Source organism: Chelonia mydas, chromosome 3 (genome assembly GCF_015237465.2).
Source record: "Chelonia mydas isolate rCheMyd1 chromosome 3, rCheMyd1.pri.v2, whole genome shotgun sequence".
In the NCBI taxonomy this organism is placed as follows: Eukaryota; Metazoa; Chordata; order Testudines; family Cheloniidae; genus Chelonia; species Chelonia mydas.
Window position 1 is genome coordinate 78,661,991 of NC_057851.1, and position 27,496 is coordinate 78,689,486.

At 46.1% G+C, this 27,496-nt stretch overlaps 1 protein-coding gene across 17 annotated transcripts in view; it reads right to left on the reverse strand.

Annotated features, from left to right (window-relative positions):
* The window catches only part of ATG5 (autophagy related 5), a 122,034-nt gene that overhangs the window by 71,914 nt on the left and 22,624 nt on the right, over nt 1–27,496 (reverse strand). For all 17 annotated transcript variants that reach the window (XR_006289528.1, XM_027829246.3, XM_043542731.1 and 14 more), the window contains one exon: nt 12,159–12,321. Coding sequence is in view for 16 of the 17 variants with exons in the window: in XM_027829246.3 (XP_027685047.1) it covers nt 12,159–12,321 (163 nt within the window). In the remaining variant the exon portion in view is untranslated. The remainder of the gene's footprint in view (nt 1–12,158; nt 12,322–27,496) is intronic.

Sequence of the window (27,496 nt, forward strand, 5' to 3'; positions counted from 1 at the left end):
GTGAGCTACAGCTCACTTCATCGGATGCAGCATCCGATGAAGTGAGCTGTAGCTCACGAAAGCTTATGCTAAAATAAATGCTACGTGTACCGCTTCCCCCCATCCACACGGCTTGTTACCCTGTCAAAGAAAGCTATCAGGTTGGTTTGACACAATTTGTTTTTGACAAATCCATGCTGACTGTTACTTATCACCATATTATCTTCTAGATGTTTGGAAACTGATTGCTTTATTATTTGCTCAATTATGTTTCCAGGTACAGAAGTTAAGCTGACTGGTCTGTAATTCCCCGGGTTGTCCTTATTTCCCTTTTTATAAATTGGCACTATATTTGCCCTTTTCCAGTCTTCTGGAATCTCTCCCGTCTTCCATGACTTTTCAGAGATAATTGCTAATGGCTCAAATACTTCCTGTCAGCTCCTTGAGTATTCTAGGATGCATTTCATCAGGCCCTGGTGACTTGAAGACATCTAACTTGTCTAAGTAATTTTTAACTTGTTCGTTCCCTATTTTAGCCTCTGATCATACCTCATTTTCACTGGCATTCACTATGTTAGATGTCCAATTACCACCAATCTTCTTGGTGAAAACCAAAACAAAGAAGTCATTAAGCACCTCTGTCATTTCCACATTTTCTGTTCTTTTTTTTTCCCCCCTCTGAGTAATGGGCCTACCCTGTCCTTGGTCTTCCTCTTGCTTCTAATGTATTTGTAGAATGTTTTCTTGTTACCCTTTATGTCTCTAGCTACTTTGATCTCATTTTGTGCCCCGGCCTTTCTAATTTTGTCCAATGTTATTTGTTTATATTCATCCTTTGTAATTTGACCTAGTTTCCACTTTTTGTAGGACTCTTTTCTGAGTTTTAGATAATTGAATATCTCCTAATTAAGCCAGGGTGGTCTCTTGCAATACTTCCTATCTTTCCTACACAGTGGGATAGTTTGCTCTTGTGCCTTTAATAACGCCTCTTTGAAAAACTGCCAATTGTCTTCAATTGTTTTTCCCCTTAGACTTGCTTCCCATGGGATCTTACCTACCAACTCCCTGAGTTTGCTGAAGTCTGCCTTCTTGAAATCCATTGTCTTTATTTTGCTGTTCTCTCTCCTACCATTCCTTAGAATCATCAACTCTATCCTTTCATGATCACTTTCACCCAAGCTGCCTTCCACTTTGAAATTCTCAACCAGTTCCTCCCTATTTGTCAAAATCAAATCTAGAACAGCCTCTCCCCTAGTAGCTTTCTCCACCTACTGAAAAAAAAAATTATCTCCAATACATCTGTGCCTTGCTGTATTATTTTCCCAACAGATGTCTGAGTAGTTGAAGTCCCCCATCACCACCAAGTCCTGTGCTCTGGATGATTTTGTTAGTTCTTTAAAAAAAAGCCTCATCCACCTATTCTTCCTGGTTAGGTGATCTGTAGTAGACCCCTAACATGACATCACCCTGTTTTTTACCCCTTTTATCCTTACCTAGAGACCTTCAACAAGTCTGTCTCCCATTTCCATCTTAGCCTCAGTCTAAGTGCATACATTTATAATATATAAGGCAACACCTCCTCCCTTTTTTCCTTGCCTATACTTCCTGAGCAAGCTGTACCCTTCTACACCAATATTCTAGTCATACTTATTATCCCACCAAGTCTCTGTGATCCCAACTATGTCATAGTTGTGTTTATTTACTAGCATTTCGAATTCTTCCTGCTTATTCCCCATACTTCTCACATTACTATATAGACATCTAAGATACCAATTTGTTACACTTCCTCCCCCCCCGCTCCTGTCTTGTCTCTTCCTTATCCCTGCTATAACAGCCCATGCTCCCTCCAAATTCCAAACCTTCTCCCAAGTCTCCATATTTTTTACTTATCTGTGGGCTTTGGTCACCTGCCCCCTTCAAACCTAGTTTAAAGCTCTCCTCACTAGGTTAGCCAGTCTGTATCCAAATATGCTCTTCCCCTTCCTTGATAGGAGACACCCATCTCTGCTTAGCAGTCCTTCTTCCTGGAACAGCATGCCAAAAACAAGGAAGCTGGAGCCCTCCTGGCAACAACATCCTCACAGCCAGACATTCACCTTGAGAATACATCTGTCTCTGCTTGGGCCAATACCCTTGACTGGAAGGATGAAAGAGAACACTACTTGCCCTCCTAACTGCTTCACCCTTACTCCCAGAGCCCTTTAGTCATTTCTGATCTGCTGAGGGTCATACCTTGCAGTATCATTAGTGTCCACATGGATGAGTAACATGGGGTAGTAGTCAGAGGGCTGGATGATCCTCGACAATCCTGCCGTAACGTCTCAGATATGGGCCCCTGGCAGGAAGCATATCTCCTGGAATGCCATGTCAGGGCAACAGATGGATGCCTCCGTCCCCCTCAGAAGGGGGTCACCAACCACCACTACCCTATGTTTCCTCCTGAGAGTGGTGGCTTTAATCTTCCCAGCCTTCGGGATACATGGCTTCTCCGCTTCCACCTTTGGGGGTGATTGCTCATCATTCATTGCCAGAGCAGCATAACGGTTTTCCATCACCATGGTGGGTGGGTTGGGAGTAGGTGGAGCACTGCTTGATGCCAGAAGTAACCAGCAGCCAGTGTCCTCCCTGAGACAGAGCTATATCCTCCTCCCTGGTGATGTGACAGCAATCCTCTGTAGTTCGATATCTTCCTCAGCCTTGCATGTCTACATATGAATATTCTCAAGGAATTCCTCACGGGCACGGATGCTCCTCAGCCTAGCCACCTCCTCCTGGAGCTCTCTCACCTCCTTCCTGAGAGATTCCACCAGCAGGCACCTTTCACACAGGATGTGCCCCCCCCAGCCTGGCTTTCTGTGAGTGGGAAATGCAAGCCACATTCTCTGCAAATCCACACCAGGATCTGGGTAGAGGCATCCATGGTTAGGCTGTCTGTCTGAATAGAGGTGCACATGAAGGAGACAGGAGCAGCATTGATGATGCAGCCCTTCCTAACCATAGTGATTCTATTACATCTCCCTCCCACAAACTCCCTCTTAAACTCCCCTTGTAGCTTACCCTCTGGTCTTTAAGGCCTTCTCTCCTAGGTCAACCCTACGCCCTCGGTAATCACACAGGGGGAGGGTGATCACAAGGCTGATTGAGGTTGATCCAAGATGATCAAGGTTGATCCAGGGAACAAAGGCTCAAACAGTCCCCAGACACACAATCCTAACTTACCCTGTAACTGAAATAATCTGAAAGAGAAAGATAAACTACAAACAGCCAACAAACTCACTCACCCCAAAGTTAATAATCACACCTTGTTCGTTCAGCAGGAGAATCTCCTTCTCCCCCCTCAAACTCCCTTGTCTGCAGTCCCCTGTTTGCTAGCTCCTAATGAAGATGATCAGAAAAATTTGCTTAAAAATTTGTTGAATTTAAGTTTATAGCTTTCCTTTTCAACTGAATCAGAAAATCCTATCTTTAACGAAATGGATCTATGAGAAGCACCATTTCCCAAAAATCTTGGAGTCAAACTCCAGAACAGAGGTGGGCAAACTACAGCCTGCGGGCCACATCCAGCCCACAGGACCCTCCTGCCCGGCCCCTGAGTTCCTGGCCTGGGAGGCTAGCCCCTGGCCCCTCCCCCGCAGCCTCAGCTCACTGCACCGCTGGCGGAATGCTCTGGACGGCGGGGCTGCGAGCTCCTGCCGGGCAGTGCATCTGCAGAGCCACGGCCTGACCCGGTAATCTGTGCCGCGCGGTGGCATGGCTGGCTCCAGCAGGGTGGCACGGCTGCCTGTCCTGGTGCTCTGGGCGGCGCGGATGTAGCGCCGCCAGCTACCGGTGCTCCAGGCAGTGTGGTAAGGGGGCAGGAAGGGTTGGATAGAGGGCAGGCTAGTTTGGGGTGGTGGTCAGGGGTGTGGATAGGGTGCGGGGTGGTCAGGGGGCAGGGAACAGGGGGATTGAATGGGGGCAAAGGTCCCAGGGGGGCCATCAGGGGCAGGGGTTCCGGGGGCGGTCAGGGGACAGGGAGAAGGGGTGGTTGCATGGGGCAGGATTCCTTGGGGGGGGCAGTCAGGAATGAGAGGAGGGGTTGGATGGGGTGGGGGGTCCGGGGACGGTCAGGGGACAGGGAGCAGGGGGAGGGTGGATGGGGGCGGGGGGGGGGCATCGGGGGTGAGAAGCAGGGGAGTGGGGTCGGATAGGACGTGAGGGCCAGGCCACGCCTGGCTGTTTGGGAAGGCACAGACTCCCCTAACCAGCCCTCCATACAATTTCGGAAACCCGATGTGGCCCTCAGGCCAAAACGTTTGCCCACCCCTGCTCTAGAAGGACACAACACATGCTGTAAGTGGTCAAATGCAGTCCATAATGTGGAACCAGCTATGCATTCATGGTAATTAGCCATAGAGCTAATCAACATTCAGTAACATTTTAAACATTAGACTGTAATGGTGAGGTATGTGCTAGAGTGAACACTTGGGCAGGCAGGTTCTTGAAGGTAGAAAAGGAAAAGAGCACCACATCTCACCTTGGGCCCACTAGGAGCTTGGACAAAATCTTCAGACAGGACTATCTGTAGTGTCTCTTCCTCCCCTTGAGTCTTATTGCCATGTCTGGGACAGACCAACTGATTTTAGGTGTAGGGAGGGAACAGAAGAAGCCAAGACTGAAGGAAAGATGGCTGCAAACTCAAAAGTACGATGGAGTAAGTTATAAGCACCAGAGAGAGATTCTGAAATTGATTTTGAGATGACAGAATGCTTCTATTTTCCATCACCAATCTGATTCCATTTCCTGATGGGAGAGAATAGTTTGAACATAGCATTCTGAACACTCTGAAGCATAAAGACTTAGGAAGATAAGGAAGGGAGAATGCAGGCACCAAGAAAGGAAGCCCTTAAGGAATGAATAAGGACTTCAGAAGAAACAGGGTCAAAAAGCGAGGAGAAATTCTAAGTAAAGCTCCTGAGACTGCAATAGACATTATTTTACAGACAAAGAGATGTGGGAAAGAAACACCACTTTCAGCAGTGGAGGTGTATCCAAAATTCTGAAAATATGCATTTGTTTGGTGTTTTTTGTTTTATACTGGACACAAAAATAGCAAGTTAGAAAGGGAAAACAAACTAAAAAACAAAGTTTCCTTCTTTAATGTAACTTGCTCTGACAGATGTATGTTTCCATTCCCGAAAAACAAGGAAATAGCTTAACCCTGTCCCAAGTTTACCCAAATTCCTACCAACAGAGAAAAATACTATTCAAATTTTGACAGAGCTATGCGAGCTGGATGGTGAGAAGAAAAAGATGTTTTAATGATTAAAGAACTTATTACGCTCCCATTCACTTGTTCTCATACAGAACCCCTGACAATTTTCCAAATAAATATTATCTGCTTTACTAATTTAAAACAGACAACTTTTGTTTAGGTTACAAAACCCCATTTGAGATTAGGGTGATCTGTTCCTCATTGTCAAAATGTGCTGGTCAACTCTGACTTTATAACAAAATTTACAATGAAATATATTGTAGGAGCACAGCTAATAAGTGTTTCTAGCAGTACGACAATGTATATTAACAATCTTTTGTTGAGCCCTGTGTGTCATGTATATTCAGCACAATGCAATCCTGAAGTGCTACCTCAATGCAAGATCCTAGCTATTCCTATTTATTATTTTACAATGCCTTAAGAATGTACCTTAAAATATTTTAGACATGACCCAGAGCAAACAGTAGGATGGGGTTGAGAGCGTAAGGATGTAAAAAAGTAGCATAGAGTAGTTTTTTTTAAATGAAAGTAATCTCTCTCTTAGCTGTCCAACTTCCTGTAAGCACTGCAATAGAAAGAGGTATTGAAGAGAATTTATGGGGAATATTTTTAGGCAAAAAATGTGCCTTTTATCTTCTATAATATATAAAAAGGCAGCCTTACAAGTTTTTAAAAAAAGCTTCTGCTGCTTATTTTCTACTTCAAGTATCAGAAACAAAGTCTGGTCTTCACTGGTTTTGCTTGAGGAACCCATGAACATTTCAGAGTATGTATCTTCTGAGTACAGCTGCGTGTCTGTCATGGAGGTCATGGATTCCATGACTTTCTGTGACCTCCATGACTTCTGCAGCAGCTGGCATGGCTGGCTCTGGGGCTGCCCAGCAGCCCCTGGGTCAGCCGTGCCAGCTGCTCCTGAGGCAGTCTCAGGCCATCGCGCCCCCCTCCAACAGCAGAAGCAGTAGTTTGGGTGTGGGAGGGGCCTCAGGGCTGGGGCAGGAGGTTGGGGTCTGACACGGCGCTTACCTCAGGGGGACTCCCTAGAAGCAGCCAGCATGTCCCTACAGCTCCTAGGTGGAACAGCCGGGGGCTCCACTGCCCTTTCAGCTCCCATTGGCTGCGGTTCCCAGCCAATGGGAGCTCCGGAGCCGGCGCTTGTGGCAGGGGCAGCATGCAGAGCCTCCCTGGCCAACCATCCCCACCCCCAGCACCGCTGTCTTTTCCTGCAGTAGGGGTCCCAGACTGCATGCCGCCCCCTGCACCGCTGTCTCCCCCCCCCCCCACCCCACTCCGAGTATCCACAGCTCCCAGGTCCAAGTTTTAGTTAGGAATATATAGTACAAATCATGGACAGGTCACGGGCTGTGAATTTTTGTTTACAGCCCATGACCTGTCCATGACTTTTACTAAAAATACCCATGACTAAAACGTAGCCTTACTTATGAGCTCTTACATCAAATAAAAAGCAGGTGTGCTGAATCTTTAACCAAGACTTCCTTTAACACTTACAACTTCTGTTACTAATAGTTTTTGATAAAGTTTTGAACAGTTCAATTAAAAATAATTTCCCCTCTTAAGTTGTTCAGCTTTCACTTTCTTGATCCTGTGACATCATTTCACTATAGACAAGACCTGAATTTCTAATGTAAAAAGCAAGCCAAAAAACCTATTAAACCAATCTCTACCCACACCAAAAAAACACAACAACCTGTCAGGCCTCCTTGATCCATCATAATGATGGAACAATAAAGTGACTCAGAGGCAAGGACAGCAATAAGAAATTTCCCTGTAATTAGAAATAGAGATACAGCTTTGTCATCAAAACACTCTCATGGATCTTTGATTCAGCTTTTCCTCTTTGCCCCCACGAAGTTTCTCTCCTCTGTCCTGTTCATCTTCTCCCCTGCATCCTGGACTAGTATGGCTCACACGCATATCCCAAGGGAGCCAACCCTCTAGCTGAGGAACACCAACTTAGAAATAGGCCTTTAATGATGTTGAAAGGATAAATGAGATCACCACAGATGGATGGGCAGAGACCTGACCTCTTCCTTGATTTGGTGGCTGATCAGTAGGCCAATCAAAGGGACTGAAGAATGATAGGACACCAGGTCAGGCAACCCTAACACAAGATTTGCCATAAATCCACTGTTACTGCTCGTCCCTTAAGGGACAGTAGGTCTGCAGAGAGCGTTGCTGGAAAGTTACCCATGCAACCAGACAAGGCAACTGCAGTTCGGTTAGAAAGACCGACCCAAACTAATTTATAATATTTGTAATATTGATTATCCCTTCTGACATCAGAAAATTATGCAAACTTGCTATTTACAAAAAAAAAAATCACAAGTTTAATGTCTTAAGCCATCCAGTAAGTTTGATTCAGAGTTGCTTATGCCAGGAGTACTTAAAAATGTAACTACCATTATTTTTGTTTAAGATATGAAGAAAATTACTTTAAGTTTCATAGAAAAAACAATCTGCAGATGTGTCTCATAAGGTATAATAAAGCAGTTATCACAAATGATACTTTCTTTTCTTTTTTTGTGGTCATAAACTTTGTTTCAGAGAGAGGTTTAAAATCATTACATCTAAAACGAAAGCCTATAAAAACATACTGAAAGGTACAGCATGTCTTAAAAAGAGTTTTCTTAGTTTCACAAGCTTTTCTTATTTCTCTTTTACGGAGAGCTGAGACATTAAAATTAGCATTTGAAAGTATTCAAAAGCTTGTTAAACTTCTCATGTAGATATCAGGTTCCCCAGGTGCTGTTTCTCACGAAATACAGTGAAACCTGTACAAAACCAACCTTACTAGGCAAACTCCTGTCTTAAGATCATCATTCCCAAACATATGTAGTACAGTTCTGGTTCACTATAACTGATAAACACCAATTTTTGGTTTATCCCTTAAAGATACATGCAGTTACAATGCAACCTAACTTATGTTACACTTATAACTGAGGTAGATGTTTCTTAAGCCATATTCTAACAAGTAGCTAGCAAGCTTTATTTTAGCTAAGATGACATTTTGCAACTGATTTTTTAAACCATTATAACAATAGTAGAATCTATAACTAGCACTGTCCTAAACAGTCCCAGCACTTAACTGGGCCTATTGCTAGAGAATAAATTCAGTTAAGAGGGCACTAAAACAAACCTTATTTCACTTGTATAATAGGATCATTTGATTCCTCTAGACAAATGTAATAGTAGAATGTGCCAAGAGAAATTATAATAGGCTCATTCGCTCCTCAATTTATTATTTATAGTAATCAAAAAATTATAGAAGTGCAGAACTGAAAGGGACCTGAAGAGTTCATTTAGTCCATTCCCTAGGGCTGAGGCAGGATTAGATATTATCTATACTGTCCTTGACAGGTGTTTGTCTAACCTGTTCTTTAAACCCTCCTATGATGGGGATTCCACAACTTTCCTTGGTAACCTATTCCAGTATTTAATTATCTTTATAGTTACAAATTTTTCCTAATATCTAATCTGAATCTCCCTAGCTGCAAACTAAGCATACTACTTCTTGTCCTAACTTCAGTGCATATGGAGAACAACTGATCACCAAATTATGCCTTGACGTATCCTTACAGGATTCTATAGCACCTGAATAAAATCATCGTATGTCAAATGAGGGACCTTCATTCATATTATTTCCTTTCTCTAATATGCCTGATATACCTTAATACTCACTTGGTAATTGTGTAAATCGTTCACTGTACTTTTTATAAAGCTAGTCATAAAATAAGAGCAAATAACTACCAACACAAAGCATTACTATGAGTATTTGAGTGCTGGGATAACCACACAAATGACAAGTTTTCATTTCCAAAGAATATTGAGAGTCCAGAAAACATCAGCGTCTCAAAACAAGAAACAGTTACGTAGGCACAGTGTTCAATTCCATTTCTCTTTAATACAGTTGTTTATGATACAGATGATGCTGTTATTTCGTTTGATGGATATGGGGATAGCAAACCATTTTCTCAAAATACAACTTCTGAAAGTTGCATTCTTACTGATTTACAAGACAATCTGCCCTTTTAAAATACTTTACTTTTAGGAGTAATACGGTTTTCAGCTAGCTAAAATTCTGTATTTACTGTTAATGTGAAAAATATGTCACTCACCCAATTAGCTGCATTTACACCAAAATGGATATTCACAACTAATCAGAATCTTTTTTTTTTTTTTAAACTGACCCAAACTTTAAAGCTATTTCCCCACTAATTACAGGATGCAAATCTACAGAATTATATTAACTACATCTCTCAGAACTCCACCAACCACATGTCAAACTATCATGACTCATTCATCTTCCCACTGTCCCTTATAGGACCCAAAACATCACTTGGTCCCCAGGGAAGACATCATCAGTACGAACAGTATTTTGGGCTAACAAACGGAGAGGTTAGTTATCTTGCAAGCCAGAAGCTACTTCAAATGGCCAGAATAATTTCAGACTGACATTAACCAGGGGAAAAAACCCCCACAAATTCAGGCTGACATTTTATATGTTAAATCTTAACTAATTTCCTGACTTTATTGGTTCTCGAGCTTAACATGCGGTTTTACAGTAAAACCTTTTTTAACTGTCATGCTGGGGAAATGGGGGGTGCCGGCAAATTAAGAATGCCAGTTAACTCAGAGGGAGGGGTTTGGAGTGCAGGGGATGCGTGCGGGGCTGGGGCATGGAAGGGACTGCGGGGCATAGGCTCTGGGAGGAAGTTTGGGTCCGAAAGGGGGCTTGGGGCATGGGTAGGGGTTTGGGGTGCCGGCTCGCTTCCAGCAGCTCCCCATCCCTGCTGCTCCTGGTGGTAGAGGCACGGCCAGGCAGTTCTGCAAGTAGGCACACTGCCTCCATCTGCAGGCGCCTCCCCCAGCAGCTCCCAAGGGGCTGCGAGCCGCAAAGTCAGCACTCAGAGAGGGGGGACAGAGGCAGCATGCCTGCAGAGCCACCTGGCTGCACCTCTGCCAGCAACAGCAGGGACAGGAAGCTGCTTGTGGGGAGCCTCTGGAGGTGAGCCCCCCTATTCAGCTCCCCAAGCCCCTCCTGTGCCCCAACCCTCTGCTCCAAGCCCTCTCCCGGACCCAAACTCCCTCCCAGAACGCACCTTTCAGCTCCTCCCATGCCCCAGCCCCCTGCCGGCTCCACACCAACTGCATTATAAACTGGACTTTCAGTGCAGATCAGAAACGCCGGTTTATAGAGTTTGCTGATCGGTGAAGTGCCAGATAAGAGCTTTTACTGTACTTGGTTTACATTCAAGAGTTTTCCTTGTGTTTCTCAAGTTAATATGCATTTTGGTATGATTTACATATTCATATGTAATGTATAGTGTTTTATACATTAAATTTACATATTTGAAGGGTTTTACTCCTGCGGGAATTCTGCACCACTGCACATACAGAATTAGTGCAGAAATTACTGTAGTACATGCAGAATTTCCTTTTTCTCCCACAGAAATGGGCTGCAGAGCTGCTGGTCACCACTAGGGGATGCTGGACTCAAAGGAGCCCAGCTTGCAAATAGAAGACACGGGGTGAAGGGGGGTGGGGGGGGGAGAGTGTTTCTAGGCAGCTGCAGTTCTCAGCACACCTGAAGGAAGGAGGCTGCCTGCAGGAAACTCACACAAACCCAGGACCCAGCATCAGGCTGTTTCTCCCTCTAAATCCCTGGGTTCTGGGGATAGGGGTGTGGGTGTCTGAACTGGGGGAGGGCATGCCTGGGCACTGGGGAAGGAGGAGGTGCAAGTGTCTGGGCAGGGGGGCTCTACAGCTGGGCTCTGGGGGGTAGGGATACATGCAAGTGTCTGGGCTATGGGGGTTGGGGATGCAGGTATCTGGGCTGGAGGAGGCCCTGCAGCTGGGTGCTAGAGGGGGCGTGGCTGGGCTCTGGGGGAATAGAGGGTGTGTGTGTCTGGGCTGGGGTAGATCCTGCAGCTGGGCTCTGGTGGGAAGGCGGGTGCAAGTGTCTGACCCCCCCCCCCGCTGGGCTCTGAGGGGGAGGGGGAAGAGAAACAGGGGGTTCTTTAACTCTCTATTCCTCGGGGAACTTTTTTGTGTGTGTCTGTATTGTTACAGACATAGTTGCTGACAGTTATTTTGAAATAAGTTACCAAAATAATTGAAACTGGTATGATTATACAGTATTATTTTGAAAAATAAAATATGCAGAATTTTGAAGAACTTTAAAATATTGTGCACGCAATTTTTAATTTTTTGGTGCAGAATTCCCCCAGGAATAATGGTTTATATCTTGTATAAGATTAACCAATATTAACCAATGGCATCTTCTAGAAATCAGACATACAAAAAGATATGAAAATATATTTTAAAGCATTTACCACACAAGTACTATAATCTTTTCTCATAATCTAATCAGCAGTTAGTGAAATATCTACATCCTGTAAGAAATGAAGTTATAAAGGTGCTTAGCTGGCCAATAAAGAACACTTCCCAATTTAAATTTGGGGTGGGAGAATGGGCAAGATTATTCATATGCCAGAAATTGTAATGAAAGTTTACCATTGTTGCCCCAGCAATGATCTCAAACCATAAACCAGAACACCACTTTTTGGGGGGTTAGAGATAATTCATACTCAATACTAATTAAGACCTGGGTGTTTCCCAAGTTCAGACTGGCAGTTGCATCAAACTACATTAAATATTATGTGGGTCTGTGATGTGAACTGAGTCACAACCCGGTTTATTTCTCAGAAGATCTCAAGCTAGACTTGCATCTTGGTACCAGAGATGAAAAACAGTTGAATCTCCACTAAATTGCTTAGCCCTTTGATTAGACTACAGCGTGGAAAATGGCATTTTACATGACCCTGCTACAATAATTCAGATTTTGAAGAAAAACTTTTCTAACATCCTAATAAACTGAAATTTCTTTAATTTGACATGTTGTATTTACCATTCTGTAACCCCATCCAGAGCTGTTTATGATCCTTTTTCTGCATCTCATTGATGACTTGACTTTTGTGCTTTAAGGCATCCGCTTCCTTTACACAAGCCATGAAATGAGCTTCAATCACATCTTTAGAAGGACAGTGCAGTAGGTCCTTTTCTGGGAAATTCTACAAAACAATTTTAAGAACACAGACCAAAAGAAATAAGTATATTGCGCATCTCTTAGTAATAGACAAAAATATTTATTTTTCAGCAAGCACAGAGACAAAGCAAATAGATCATTAATCCTCATCCAGTTTATAGACTTCAGGTTTAGTTACAATACCTATTTGTGAATTAAGAGATTTAAGTTTTGAAAAAATGATTTGTAACCAAAGCATCATTCAGATTTCATGGCTTCACTCCTGGAAGAAAAAACACCCCCAATAATCAAACTGGAAGTTTTTCAATGCTTGCATAGTATTTGACACCTTTTAAGTTTTGGTATCATATGTTGGCCATTTCTCTGCAACGGCAGATAATACTGTAAGTTATCTCCTCCCAACAGCATCTTTCCCGATGGGCCAGTTTACCAGTTTCTTTCAGTCATTCATTTTTATTTCCTTCATTTGGGTGTATTGTACCAAATTTTCAACACACAGTATCAGACACTACATGTAATATGACAATATAGATAAGTAGGGCCATACCAAATTCACGGTCATGAAAAACGTGTCACGGACCACAAAATCTGGTCTCCCCCTGTGAAATCTGGTATTTTGTTCGCCTTTACCCTATATTATACAGATTTCATAGGGAAGACCAGCATTTCTCAAATTGGGTGTCCTGACCAAAAAGGGAGTTGTGGTAGGGGGAGGGTGGTGGTCGCAAGGTTATTTTAGGGGCGTCATGGTAGTGCCACCCTTATTTCTGCGCTGCCTTCAGAGCTGGGCAGCCAGAGGCAATACCATATCATGTCATCCTTCCTTCTGCGCTGCTGCTGACAGCAGCTCTGCCTTCAGAGCTGGGATCCCAGCCAGCAGCTGCCACTCTCCAGCTGCCCAGGTCTGAAGGCAGTGCCAATGCCAGCAGCAGTATAGAAGGAAGGGTAGCAGTACCGCAACCCCCTCCTACAATAACCTTGTGACACTTTCCAACTCCTTTTTGGGTCAGGACTCCTACAATTACAAACACAGTGAAATTTCAGATTTAATTTGCTGAAATAATGAAATTTACTATTTTTAAAACCCTATAACCGTGAAATTGAACAAAATGGACCATGAATTTGGTAGGGCCCTATAGATAAGGCAACACCAGCTGCAAGTACTTTCCCCTGAAGACAGTGCAAATCCTTACCAGCCTTATTTTTACTTGTTAGGGCTAGGATTTATTTATTAGTTAACTGGTTCTTTAATGGTTTTATGTGGCTGAAGTTGGTGTACTGTACTCTCCCAAGCACTACAGATGTAAGGTTTACTACTTTCAAAAAGACAGCAATTTCCAGTAACTATATCTTTCCTTTTTAAAAAATTATAGTAAAACCTTGTTTTTACAAATACTAGATATGTTGCACTTATTTAGCAAATCCAAAAGATTAACAACTTGAGAAACAATACACTTAATGTACTAGACATATAAACCCCTGTATGGTGATAAATTTCAAAATAGTTAAATTTTTTCCTTTCCCAAGGAGTATAGTGCCCCTGTTAGTGGACATCTAGTCCACTGATTAAAAAAAATTTGAACTAAATTAAAGTGTGATGGTGATGACCAGGCCCATCAGGTATTTGTATTTCTAACAGAAATCAGCATAACAGTAAGCACACTGGATACAGAAGCCAATCCAGAGAGACAGGATAAATCAGGACAAATTCTTCCCCTTATGAGAACCCCCAAAAAGAACCCAAAGCTTGATACTTCTGGAACTCCTGAGCACAATAAAAGTAAACTTGGATGATCTCCCCTCTTGTTAATGAAAAGCAACAGGATTTCTTTCCGTGATGAGGGAGGAGGATTGAAGTTTGAGAGATAAATGTCCTGATTAAGGTGGAAGAATTAAACTACATTAGAAAGACAGACTGGCAGGTACAAAAGGATTACCTTTTTCTTATGAAAAATCCTGAATGGAAGATTACAAAAGAATGCCACAAGCTTCCTAATTCTTAGGGTCAAAGAGATGATCACTAAGGTGGCTAGCTTCCACGTCAGAATAAGAGGGACTAATAGAGGGATTCATGTGAGTTAGAGAAAAACGGATCTTAAAACCAAGTTAAGGCTACAGGGAGGCACTGGAGACTTGACTTGGACCTTAAAGGGTATCTCTTGGCCAAATATGGTCACTTAAGAATAAGCCCTCATACAGCTTTCCTCCAGGTACTAATGGCAGAGCCCAGAGCCCTAAAAGGTACATAGAAAAGATCCTGAACAAATCCCTCCTGAACGTACACCAGAATTGCTGGGAAAGAGGTTCTCTAGACAAGGTTGTACAATCTACACACCAGACTGAAGACAGAACAGACCCTATAGTATGCTATGCTAATTCTTCATTCTAGGATGCAACAAGCTGTTGAAGACCTTACTGAAGAAATTCAAGCTCTTGAGGAAACTCTTCTCAGGAGCCACACAGAGACTCAGGATTTCAGAAATGGGGCGCAGAAAAGGGCCCTGATAAAGAAGGGAGCACCTAAAGGGAAGGCTGTTTCAAAGGCTTTCTGAAACACACAAGAAGCCCCTCCAGAGCTCTGACAATCATGTGTCGTCCCCTTTCAGGATGGGGAGTAGAAGTAACCTTCAACCTCAAGAGACACAAGTATCAAAATACATCTTTGGAGATGCTGATTGGAATGAACTGGGGTGATGACCTTTATCTGAATGAGATAAGAATTAGCTAAATTCACGGAGGACAGGTCTATCAATGGCTATTAGCTAAGATGGTCAGGGATGCAACTCCATGCTCTGGGAGACCCTGAGCCTCTCACTACCAAATGCTGGGACTGGACAACAGGGGATGGGTCACTGAAGATTGTCCTGTTCTATTCCTTCCCTTTGAAGCAACTAGCATTGACCACTGCTAGAAGATAGGATACTGGGATAGGTGGTCCATTGGTCTGACCCAACATGGCCCTTCTTATGTTCTTATTTTAAGGGTCAATAATATTTTCCCTTCTTTCTATGAGTTTGTTGAATAGAAGGAAAAGATTGAAGTTCTATGAAATAGCTCCTCCTCATGACAAAGACCCAGACACTGGCAAAGGTCATGGCTCATTGGTCTAAGTAAGAAGTTCCCAAACTATTTTTGCTGCATACCAAAGTTCCCGCTAATTTTTTATATCCATGTGTGGAATGAATTTGTTACGTGTACCAATATGGAGGAGATGTGTGGCGGGGGTGGGGCCTAGGAGTTCGGAGAGTGGGAGGGAGCTCAGGGCTGGGGCAGAGGATTAAGGTGCGGTGGGGGAGTAAGGGCTCTGGGGTGGAGCTGGGGATGGGGGTTCAGGGTGCGGAAGGGGGCTCAGGGCTGGGGCAGAGGGTTGGGGTGCAGGCAGGTGAGGGCTCTGGCTGGGGATGCGGGTTCTGGGGGGGGCCAGGGATAAGAGGTTTGGGGTGCAGGCTGCCCTGGGGAGAGAGGACTCCCCCCAGGCCTCTCTCACCGCAGCAGCCTGGGGCCAGGGGAGAGGCGCCTCTCCCTGCCTGTGCGGCATTTGATAGCCTGCTGCAGGGCCGTGCAGCTTAGCGGGAACTTAACTCTCCAAAGTGGAGCGTGTAGCTATCTCCCATGTGTGCTCCCCACTTCTAAAAAAACCCAGTATTTTTGCAGAAAACAGGAGAATTTTATTTTCTCAGCTAGCATAAAGGGGAGAGGGATTTGTAATATGTGGTGAGAGATGTGCAAGGGGGTGGGAGGGATGATTGCCCCAGGGTGGAGCCTCCTTGATATCTTACATTTGACTAGCCCCTGTCATTCCCAACCTTAGGAGCCCAGCCAGGAGTCTACTGGGAGGACGAGGGAGGTGTATCAGACCTGCCTCAGGCTGGGATTTTCAGGCACCAACTCCCCAACCCCACCCAATCTCACAAAAAAGTCCCGTCAGGCCATAGCGCTGGAGACACCAATGACTCAGGAAAGCATTAAAAAGCCTAGCCAGGCCCTTCACCTGAGTTCCTTCAAGAGGGACGACCCAGAGCTGCTGCCTCCTCCTGACAAGGCCAAGCATGTCCCAAAGATCAGAAGTGTTTCCATTCCCCCACATCCCAGAGCAACGGGGGAAGGGCCACATGTGCCCTGTCACGGGGGAAGGGGACGATACCATATTTAAAGTTCCCAAATAGAGGACACTGCCAGGAGACAGAGACAGTGTGGGGGTGGGGTGGGTACAGTTACTATCGCAATACCATACTATGCCATCCTTACTTCTGCGCTGCCCAGCTTTGAAGGCAGAGCCACCGCCAGCAGCAATGGAGAAGTAAGTGCAGAAATACCATACCTTGCCTCCCCTACTTCTGTGCTGTTGCAGAGTGCCAGCGCTACCTTCAGAACTGGGCTCTCAGCCACCAGCAGCTGCTCACCTGCCCAGCTCTGAAGGCAACGAAAAAGGACGAGAAAGGAAAAATCATGGACATTTGTTCGTATTTTGAAAATCAACCGTTTAAGTAAAGACAGTCTCCCACAAAGACGTAAGTGGAACCACAGAATAATAGGACTAGACTGGAAAGAGGTGGTCCTGTCCTGTCCATCCCACCACATGGAGGGATGAAGGAAAAGAAGAAGGCTGCTGCTAGACTTCCTTTGTTTCTGGAACAGCATGGGTTTGGTGTCTGACTTCTGAAAGGAATGATGTTGGTATATAAGCCTTTGGGGTCAAGAGCTGATTGGAAATCTACACCCAGAGAAGTAAGGCTTATTCCTCTAAATGAGGATAGACAGGATTTGAGACATCAAAAGGAAACGGCAGGAAAAAACGATTACTCACCTTCTCGTAAATGTTGTTCTTCAAGATGTGTTGTTCATGTCCATTTCAACCAGGAGTGTGCACGCCAGCCAGAAGATTTTTCCCTTAGCAGCGTCCGTAGGGTCGGCCTGGGTATCCCCTGGAGTCGCGCCTTCATGGTGCCTAATATAGGGCCCTGCCGACCCACCACCCCCTTAGTTCCTTCTTGCTGGCTGCTCCGACAGAGGGTAGGAGGGTGGGTATTGGAATGGACATGAACAACACATCTCAAAGAACAACAGTTATGAGAAGGTGAGTAACCGTTTTTTCTTCGAGTGCTTGTTCATGTCTATTTTAATCAGGTGACTCAAAAGCCTAACTTCAGGAGGTGAGGTCGGAGTCATCCACTGATTGGAGCACTGCTCGTCTGAAGGCTGCATAGTCTCTGGCCTGCTGCGTGATCGCATAGTACGTGGTGGAAGTGTGTACAGAGGACCACGTTGCTGCCCTGCAGATTTCCTGGGTGGGAACCTGTGCCAGGAATGTTGCTGAGGAGGCCTGAGCCCTGGTGGAGTGCATGGTGATAAATGGAGCGGGCACCTACACCAAGTCATAGCACTCCTGAATGCACGACGTGATCCATGACAAGATACATTCCAATGAGACAGGGAGACCTTTCGTTCTGTCCGCCACGAATAACTGGATGGACTTTTAGAACAGTGTCGTTCTCTCGATATAGAAGGCTAGCGCTCTGCAGACATCCAACGAGTGAAGCCTCTGCTCCCTGATGCTTGAATGGGGCTTATGGTAGAAAACAAGGAGGAAGATGTCCTAGCTGATGTGAAACTGGGTGGACGACCTTGGGAGAAAAGCTGGGTGAGATCTGAGCTGAACCTTGTCCTTATGGAATACTGTGTAAGGGGGCTCTGATGTAAGGGCCCTGAGCTCAGACACTCTCCTAGCTGAGGTTATCGCCACCAGAAACGCCACCTTGCGTGAGAGATAAACCAGGGAGCACATTGCCAATGGCTCATATGGTGGTCCCATAAGTCTGGAAAGGACCAGATTGAGGTCCCAAGATGGGACAGGCTGTCGTACTTGCAAAGATAGTCTGTTAAAACCTTCACGGAAATGGCTGACAATTGGATTCGCGAAGACTGAGCACCCCTCTGCATCCAGATGGAAGGCAGAGATGGCGGCCAAGTGAACCCTTATTGGCAACATGGACAATCTCTGCTGCTTAAGATGGAGGACGGAGTCCAGTATAAATGGCACAGAGGCGAGCATCAGAGACTGAAGATGCTGCTCCAATCAGATTGAGAATTTCTTCCACTTGGCAAGGTACAGCGCCTTTGTGAAAGGGCAAAGAGAACTTGTCTGACTTGATCAGAGCAGGACAGCTTCACAGCATTCAACCACGGAGGGTCCATGCTGTGAGGTGGAGCGACTTGAGGTTCAGATGTCGAAGGCGGCCATGATCCTGCATTATTAGGTCCAGGATGAGTGGTAGGGTGACCGGAGTTGCCAAGGACATGTCCAGGAGCGATGTGTACCAGTGCTGGCGTGGCCAGGCCGGAGCTATCAATATCACCAGGGCTCGTTCCCTACGAATTTTGAGGAGCACCTTGTGAATGAGAGGAATCGGTGGGAACGCGTATAGGAGGCGGCCTCCCCATGGAAGTAGGAAGGCATCCATGATGGAGCCTGGGCTGTGACTCAGGAAGGAGCAGAATAGTTGACACTTCCTGTTGCGTTGCATGGCGAACAGGTCTATTTGGGAAAGCCCCAGTGTTGGAAGATTGAGCTCACTATGTCCGGCTGGAGGGACCACTTGTGGCCGTGAAAAGACCTGCTGAGACGGTCCGCCAGCTCGTTCCGTATCCCAGGAACGTAGGATGCCTGCAGGTGTATCGAGTGCTCTACACAGAAGTCCCATAGCTTGAGGGCTTCCTGGCACAGAGGAGAGAAGCATGCACTCCCATTTGTTGAGACAGAACATTGCCGTGGTGTTGTCCATGAGGACTGATTCAGAGTCTGTATATCAGGGAAATGTGTAAGTCTGGCACACCAGGTGCACCACTCTCAGTTCTTTGACGCTGATATGCAGAGCAAGGTCCAGAGGCCTTGTGTCCTGAGGTCTCCCACATGTGTCCCCCATCCCAAAGCTGACGCATCTGTCACTAATAACAAGGATGGCTGGGGGCTGGTGAAGGGGACCCCTGCACATATTACCTGTGGGTCAAGCCACTACAGGAGGGAGTCTAGTATCAGGCGAGGCAGGGTTAAGATACTGTCCAAAGCGTTCCCGAACTGGTCGATATACTGATGCTAGCCATGACTGACATGGGCAAAGCCTGAGTCTGGCATGCTGTACTTTGTAGGTGCAGGTTTCAGAGTAACAGCCGTGTTAGTCTGTATTCGCAAAAAGAAAAGGAGTACTTGTGGCACCTTAGAGACTAACCAATTTATTTGAGCATAAGCTTTCGTGAGCTACAGCTCACTTCATCGGGTGCATACTGTGGAAAGTGTAGAAGATCTTTTTATACACACAAAGCATGAAAAAATACCTCCCCCCACCCCACTCTCCTGCTGGTAATAGCTTATCTAAAGTGATCACTCTCCTTACAATGTGTATGATAATCAAGGTGGGCCATTTCCAGCACAAATCCAGGGTTTAACAAGAACGTCTGAGGAGGGCGGGGGGGGGCGGTAGGAAAAAACAAGGGGAAATAGGTTACCTTGCATAATGACTTAGCCACTCCCAGTCTCTATTCAAGCCTAAGTTAATTGTATCCAATTTGCAAATGAATTCCAATTCAACAGTTTCTCGCTGGAGTCTGGATTTGAAGTTTTTTTTGTTGTAATATCGCAACTTTCATGTCTGTAATCGCGTGACCAGAGAGATTGAAGTGTTCTCCGACTGGTTTATGAATGTTATAATTCTTGATATCTGATTTGTGTCCATTTATTCTTTTACGTAGAGACTGTCCAGTCTGACCAATGTACATGGCAGAGGGGCATTGCTGGCACATGATGGCATATATCACATTGGTGGATGTGCAGATGAACGAGCCTCTGATAGTGTGGCTGATGTTATTAGGCCCTGTGATGGTGTCCCCTGAATAGATATGTGGGCACAGTTGGCAACGGGCTTTGTTGCAAGGATAGGTTCCTGGGTTAGTGGTTCTGGGAGGGAGTCTACATAGCCCAGTAGAAGCAGCTGTCCTATCTCGGGGCCTCTCCTTCTGCCCCTCCACCCTCACGAACATGATACAGTTCTGTGGTGACCTAGAATCCTATTTTCAACGTCTCCGACTCAAGGAATATTTCCAACATACCTCTGAACAACATACTAATCCACAGAGACCTCCCTACCAACACTACAAAAAGAAGGATTCTAGGTGGACTCCTCCTGAAGGTCAAAACAGCAGACTGGACTTCTACATAGAGTGCTTCTGCCGACGTGCACGGGCTGAAATTGTGGAAAAGCAGCATCACTTGCCCCATAACCTCAGCCGTGCAGAACACAATGCCATCCACAGCCTCAGAAACAACTCTGACATCATAATCAAAAAGGCTGACAAAGGAGGTGCTGTTGTCATCATGAATAGGTCAGAATATGAACAAGAGGCTGCTCGGCAGCTCTCCAACACCACTTTCTACAAGCCATTACCCTCTAATCCCACTGAGAGTTACCAAAAGAAACTACAGCATTTGCTCAAGAAATTCCCTGAAAAAGCACAAGATCAAATCCGCACAGACACACCCCTAGAATATCCCAGGTTGGGGTTCCATCTACTACCCAAGATCCATAAACCTGGAAATCCTGGGCGCCCCATCATCTCAGGCATTGGCACCCTGACAGCAGGACTGTCTGGCTATGTAGACTCCCTCCTCAGGCCCTACGCTACCAGCACTCCCAGCTACCTTCGAGACACCACTGACTTCCTGAGGAAACTACAATCCATCGGTGATCTTCCTGATAACACCATCCTGGCCACTATGGATGTAGAAGCCCTCTACACCAACATTCCACACAAAGATGAACTACAAGCCGTCAAGAATACTATCCCCGATAATGTCACGGCTAACCTGGTGGCTGAACTTTGTCCTTACCCGTAACTATTTTACATTTGGGGACAATGTATGCCTTCAGATCAGCGGCACTTGTTTTTTCCCCTTGTTTTTTCCTACCCCACCCCCCCTCCTCAGACGTTCTTGTTAAACCCTGGATTTGTGCTGGAAATGGCCCACCTTGATTATCATACACATTGTAAGGAGAGTGATCACTTTAGATAAGCTATTACCAGCAGGAGAGTGGGGTGGGGGGAGGTATTTTTTCATGCTTTGTGTGTATAAAAAGATCTTCTACACTTTCCACAGTATGCACCCGATGAAGTGAGCTGTAGCTCACGAAAGCTTATGCTCAAATAAATTGGTTAGTCTCTAAGGTGCCACAAGTACTCCTTTTCTTTTTATATATGTACAAGCTGCCATGTGTCCTAGAAACTTCAGGCAATTCCTGAGGCCCCGTATGATGTTCCCAGAAGCCAGGTTTTGGTCACTGGGCAGGTATGCCCTGGCTCGAGTCAAGTCTAGCACTGCCCCTATAAACTCAATTCTCCGTACAGGGGACAGCATCGATTTCGCCTCATTTAGAAGGAGACCCAGTTCATCAAACGTCCTTCTTATGAGGTCGACCTGCACCTCCACTTGAGATCTGAAGCGGCCCTTGATAAGCCAGTCGCTGAGATACAGGAACACCTCTACGTGCTGCTTGCACAGGAACGCCGCCAAGACCGCCATGCACTTGGTGAACACCCGAGGTGCCACCGACAGGCCAAATGGGAGGACAGTAAACTGACAGTGGCTGTTCACCACAAACCTGAGGTATTTTCTGTAGGCTGGAATTATTGCTATGTGAAAATATGCATCCTTCAAATCGAGGGCAGCATATCACTCTCCTGAATCCAGTGAGGGGATAATGGAGGACAAAGAGACCATGCAGAACTTGAGTTTTCTGACGAACTTGTTGAGTTCTCGCAGGCCCAGGATGGCTTTGGCTTTCCGTGTTAGGAAATACCGGGAGTAGAAGCCCTTGCCCCATTGCTCCTGAGGAACCTCTTCCACTGCCTTGACAGAGAGGAGCGAGTGCACCTCCTGTATAAGGAGTTGCTTGTGAGAGGGGTCCCTGAAGAGGGACGGGGAAGGGAGATGGAAGAGCGGGAGGGCACAGAATTGGATGGAATATCCCCTCTCTACCATGCGGAGCATCCAGCGTCCAAGGTGATACGGGACCGTGCACGGTAGAAAGGGGATAGTCGGGACGAGAAAGTAAGTAGGGTTGGATCCAGTTCCAGAACTGGTGTACCATCCTCCACCACACCCTCAAAAGGCTGGTCTGCGGCTGGGTGGTGGCTTGGGCTGGTCCGAGCCCTGGCTGAGGAGGGGTGCTGCCTTCTTCTACCACTCCTATTCCTCCTATGAGGAGCGTCTTGGCAGTTCTGAACTTGGCAGAACCTAGAGGGAGGCTGCAGCCGGAAACGTCTACGTTGAGTGATGGGGGTACGGAGTCCCAAAGATCTGAAGGTGGCCCTTGAATCCTTCAGACAATGGAGACTTTTATCCATTTTATCGGAAAAGAGGGCCAAACCCTTGAAGGGGAGGTCCTGATTGTTTGTTGGACCTCATGGGGCAGACCAGAGACCTGCAACTAGGAACTCCTCCTCATTGCAACCCCTGCAGCCATTGTACATGAGGCTGCATCTGTGGCGTCTAATGCCGCCTGTAGGGATGCAGGAGATCAGTTTTCCCTCCTCCACTAATGCCGAGAACTCTGTGCGAGAGTCCTGCAGCAGCAGCTCTGCAAACTTGGCCATCGCAGCACAGGTGTTGTGTGCGTATCTGCTCACGATGCCCTGTTGATTTGAAATGTGGAGCTGTAGTCCCCCAGTGGAATAGACCTTCCTGCCGAAAAGGTCTAGTCTTTTGGCATCCCTATTCTTAGGGGAGGGGCCCTGATAGCCCTGGCGCTCTCGCTGATCGGCTGCATCAACCACCAGAGAGTCGGGGGGTGCATAAATGTTCATACCCCTGAGAAGGGACTAAGTACCGCCTCCCATTCCCCTTGGCGGTAGATGCACGGGTCTGCCATAAGGTTTTTGTCATCTCTGAAATCATCTTTAATAAGGGTTAGGTGATACAAGAGAGTCAGGAGGGTGCAAAGGTATCGACAACTGGGTCAGATTCCTCCACCACCTACTCCGCCTGCATGCCCAGGTTCTGGGCAACGCGACGTAAAAGTTGTTGGAGGACCCAGTTATCCTCCAGAGCTGGGGCCGTCAACGTCCCCACCACAGCTTCATCGGGAGAGGATGAGGAGGAGAGGCCTAGCAGCAGGCCCTGCTCACTCCCTTCAGCGCCTCGTGGGTCTCGCGGTACTGCTGAACCCCCAGGTGCCGCGGCCACTGGGAGCAGAAACATCGGTGCCGAAGCAGGTGGTGCCGAAGTTGTTGATTCCAGCAGCACTGATATTGTCAACACCTGTGGCACTGAGAATGCAGCTGTCAGCGGTGCCGCTGTTGGTGGGCGGGGAGGGGTGTTGGTGCTGGAGCTGCAGGAGACAACAGCGGTGTCAGTGGTGCTGCTGCCGGCAGTGCCTGCGGGGACTCAAAGGACCCTGACACAGAGCTGGACCTTGAGCCTTGGATCTGTCCCTAGCTCTGGTGAAACGCCCAGGGTGTCCAAAAGGACCACTGTGCCGAGGGTTGCCACTGTGGAAGCCATGGTGCCAGATAGGGCAGGTGGTCGCAGCGGGATCTGGACCTCCTGCTCCTGGTCCTATCGGAGCGATAGGATTCCACCTCCAACTCCAAGATCTCTGTGTAGGAGGACCATGGACTGCCAGAGACCAGTGCCAAGAAGCCAGGGACCGGTGCACTCCTCTGCATGGGCGGGCCGTGCCGGGCAGAGGTGTGCCGGAGATGGGGATCGGCATGCCATCATCACTGGTTTGCCCCTTGATTGGAACTGAGGCCACGTGGTCACCAGCGACTTGTCTCTCCTCTGCGGGGAGGACAACGTCATGAGGCAAATGAGGTCCTTGGCTGCCTTGAATGCCCCTGGCGTCGAGGGGAGCTGGAGGTGACCACCGTGGCAATCCAGGGAGGGTTCGGACTCAACTGTACCCCAGACGGGGCAGGAGTCAACGATACCCTGGAAGGCTGGAGAGTTGAGGTGGTCTGGCTCGAAATGTGTTTCGATGCCGCAGGTCCCTTGGTCTCTGGAGGGGGAGAGCGACCCCTATCCAGCCTTTTCTTCTTCTGTGGCACCGGGGACTGAGAACAGTGCTGGACAGAGAAGGTTGCTTATGGGTGGAGCCATGGTGGTGTCGGGAGTCTTTAGGGTCCTTCCTCGGCATCGGCTCGCACACCATCAGCGCTGGAGCACTGCGGACCGACGAGGAAGTGCTCGGTGTGGGTTCTGCCAACCCCAAGTCAGATTGCGGTCGGAGTGCCACTTCCATTCGCAGGATTTTCAGCCTTTGATCCCAATCTTTAAGGATCCTAGGATGAAATCCCTTGCAGATTCTGCACCTGTCCTTCTGGTTGCTCTCCCCGAGGCACCGTAGACAGGAAGAGTGTGGGTCAATCTTTGGCATAAACCTGCCACAGTCCTCACAGAGTTGGAATCCTGGGGACCAGGGCATACTCCAGAAGCAGGGGAAACCCTCGAGAAATCCTAAAAACTACAAAGACTAACTTATGACTAACTAACTCACTATTTTAAACTATGAAAACTGAAGAGGACACTGTCGAAAGCACTTGCAATGCAAGAGTGATAGTTGTTCCAGCTAGCTGTCACCGGCAGTAAGAAGGAACTAAGGGGGTGGCGTGTCGGCAGGGCCCTATATTAGGTGCCATGAAGGTTCCCACACCGACTATGGACGCTGCTGACGGAAAAATCTTCCGGCTGGCGTGCATGCAGCGCACGCACACCTGATTGCAATGGACATGAACAAGCATTCAAAGAACAACAAAATTTTCTTTTTGGAAACCTACTCCAGAACAGAGTCTAGAATATCTTCAAAAGCTTATGCAGAGCTATAACCCTGGACTTGAGAAAAAATCCTCCTGAATGCCTCTCCTCTCCCACCTACTCCCCCAACATATCTAAACTCTGGTCTACACTTAAAATTTAGATTGACCTAGCTATGTCACTCAGGGGGGTGAAACATTCACACTCCTGAGCACTATAGTTTAACTGATCCAACCCACGGTATAGACACAGCTAGGTCGAGAGAAGAATTCTGTCCTAGAAAAGAGGACAGAGGCATTAGAGGAGACACATACCATCTCCAGCATCTTAACAAAATGTTGCACTGCCATGGTCTTTTTTGGATTTACCTACCTTCACGAAAAACAGGAATCTCCAACTTGGCCCTCAACCAGTGAGATTTAAGGGTCTGAACACGACGGGACAAGTAATTTCACTCTTTGGGCATACCCATTTAGACCTTCTATAGACATGTGGAAGGAAGCACAGAGTTACATTTTATGCCAGAGTCCAGTTTACCCTGAATTTCATCTGGGAGGAAGTCTAAGAGGACAAAATCACATCTGAGCGTCAGTCTTGCAAAAAGGTCCCAGGAGACCACCAAAGAGGGCAAGGAGCCCTGTACTGCCCAGGGCACAACTTTTGTAGGTAACTTCCTAGGAGTGAATCTATAAGGACCCCGGGAAAGAAGGGGAAGGAAGATGCCTAAACCCTGTTAAATCAAGCAATGGTCCCTGTCTTCAAGGTTTTTCCTGCAGCTCGAAAAAGAGGCCTTGGGGATAGCAACAATCTGTGTAGATAACTACCTCAATATCTCCCTCTGCCCACAGCATGGCTGGCAGGGGTACACAGCAGGCACATCAGTCCTGCAACAGAGGACTGGAAAGGATTCCCACATTCTAGACACTTCCTCTACTTCCTTTTTTAGGGAAAGAGGAAGAGAAGAAGAAAGAGTGGTTGCATGATTCTGAATTAACTGGCTCATCCACAGAGTATTCTGAGCAGAGGGTGGAAATCACAAATAAAAATGCTGAAAAACAAAAGACGACTGTAAAAATAATGGCGCCTTCAATAAAGATGCTTGCAGCTTCTGCAAGAGGCGATACCTCAGGAAAAGGCACTATCCCCCAAACTCTAGGCTCAATGTCATTTGGCATCACCTGCCCAAATGACATTGAGAACACCATATGCTAGGGTCCACACAGGTGAAAATCAAGTCACAGAAATTTAAAAAAAAAAATATTTTGCGTGTTTTCACTGACCTGGCTATTCAAGACATACCTATATTGATTTTTTAATCCCTGTTAAGAACCTTTTTTAAGTAAGTTGTGTTTTTTGTGTTTGTTTTTATAAAGATAACTAGGGCAATTGTAACCAAATTGTCAGTCAGCCTCTGATTATACAATTCTGAAAGTTGCTGGAGCAGTAAGGAGTAGTTCCAAGAAACATTTCAATTCAGAATGTAAGGTTTTTTGTTTAGTTGTTTGGCTTCTCTTGGTATTCAGTATCTTTACTGTAACCGACATCTCCAAGTTTTATTTACACCAATGAAATTACCGTACATAATTTACAATACGTAGCCAAAAAACAGTACTGTGTCTTCCTTACAACCAGCAACACTGAGTTACTATTTCTATGAAGTCGTTCCAGAAACATATCAGCTAACAAGTTTCACCCAGTCTGGTTTCATACTCTGTTCCACCTAAATATAGCTGTCAATTCTATTTTACATAACACCTGTTAACATGTGAACAGTCTCTCACAGAGACTGAAAAATTACTTACTACAAAATCACACTGATAACATGGTCTAAGGAAAAAAACACAGTTGATCCACTAAGTCATCCATAACACAACTAGAGTGAAATGAATAACAGACTGCAAGACCATTCATTCCCTATCAAATTATTGCTTCTGTGAAATTTTATTTAACCCATATTTCTAATACATACAATCTTTAAACTTACCAATGAAGCTAAAGATTTATTTTAGTCTGGTAGCAGAGTTCTCTCAAAATAATACAATCCACATATACATACTCACATCTCTTTACAGGAAGCTATTTTCCTCTACTGTTTCAATTACAGCCTAGGGCTGTTGAGGGAGTCAACAAGCATGTGGACAAGGGGGATCCAGTGGATAAAGCAAACTTAGATTTTCAGAAAGCCATTGACAAGGTCCCTCACCAAAGGCTCTTAAGCAAAGTAAGCCATCATGGGATAAGAGGGAAGGTCCTCTCATGGATCAGAACCTGGTTAAAAGATAGGAAATGAAGGACAGGAATAAATGGTCCGTTTTCAGAATGAAGAGAGGTAAATAACGGTGTCCCCAAGGGGTATGTACTGGGACCAGTACGGTTCAGCATATTCATAAATGATCTG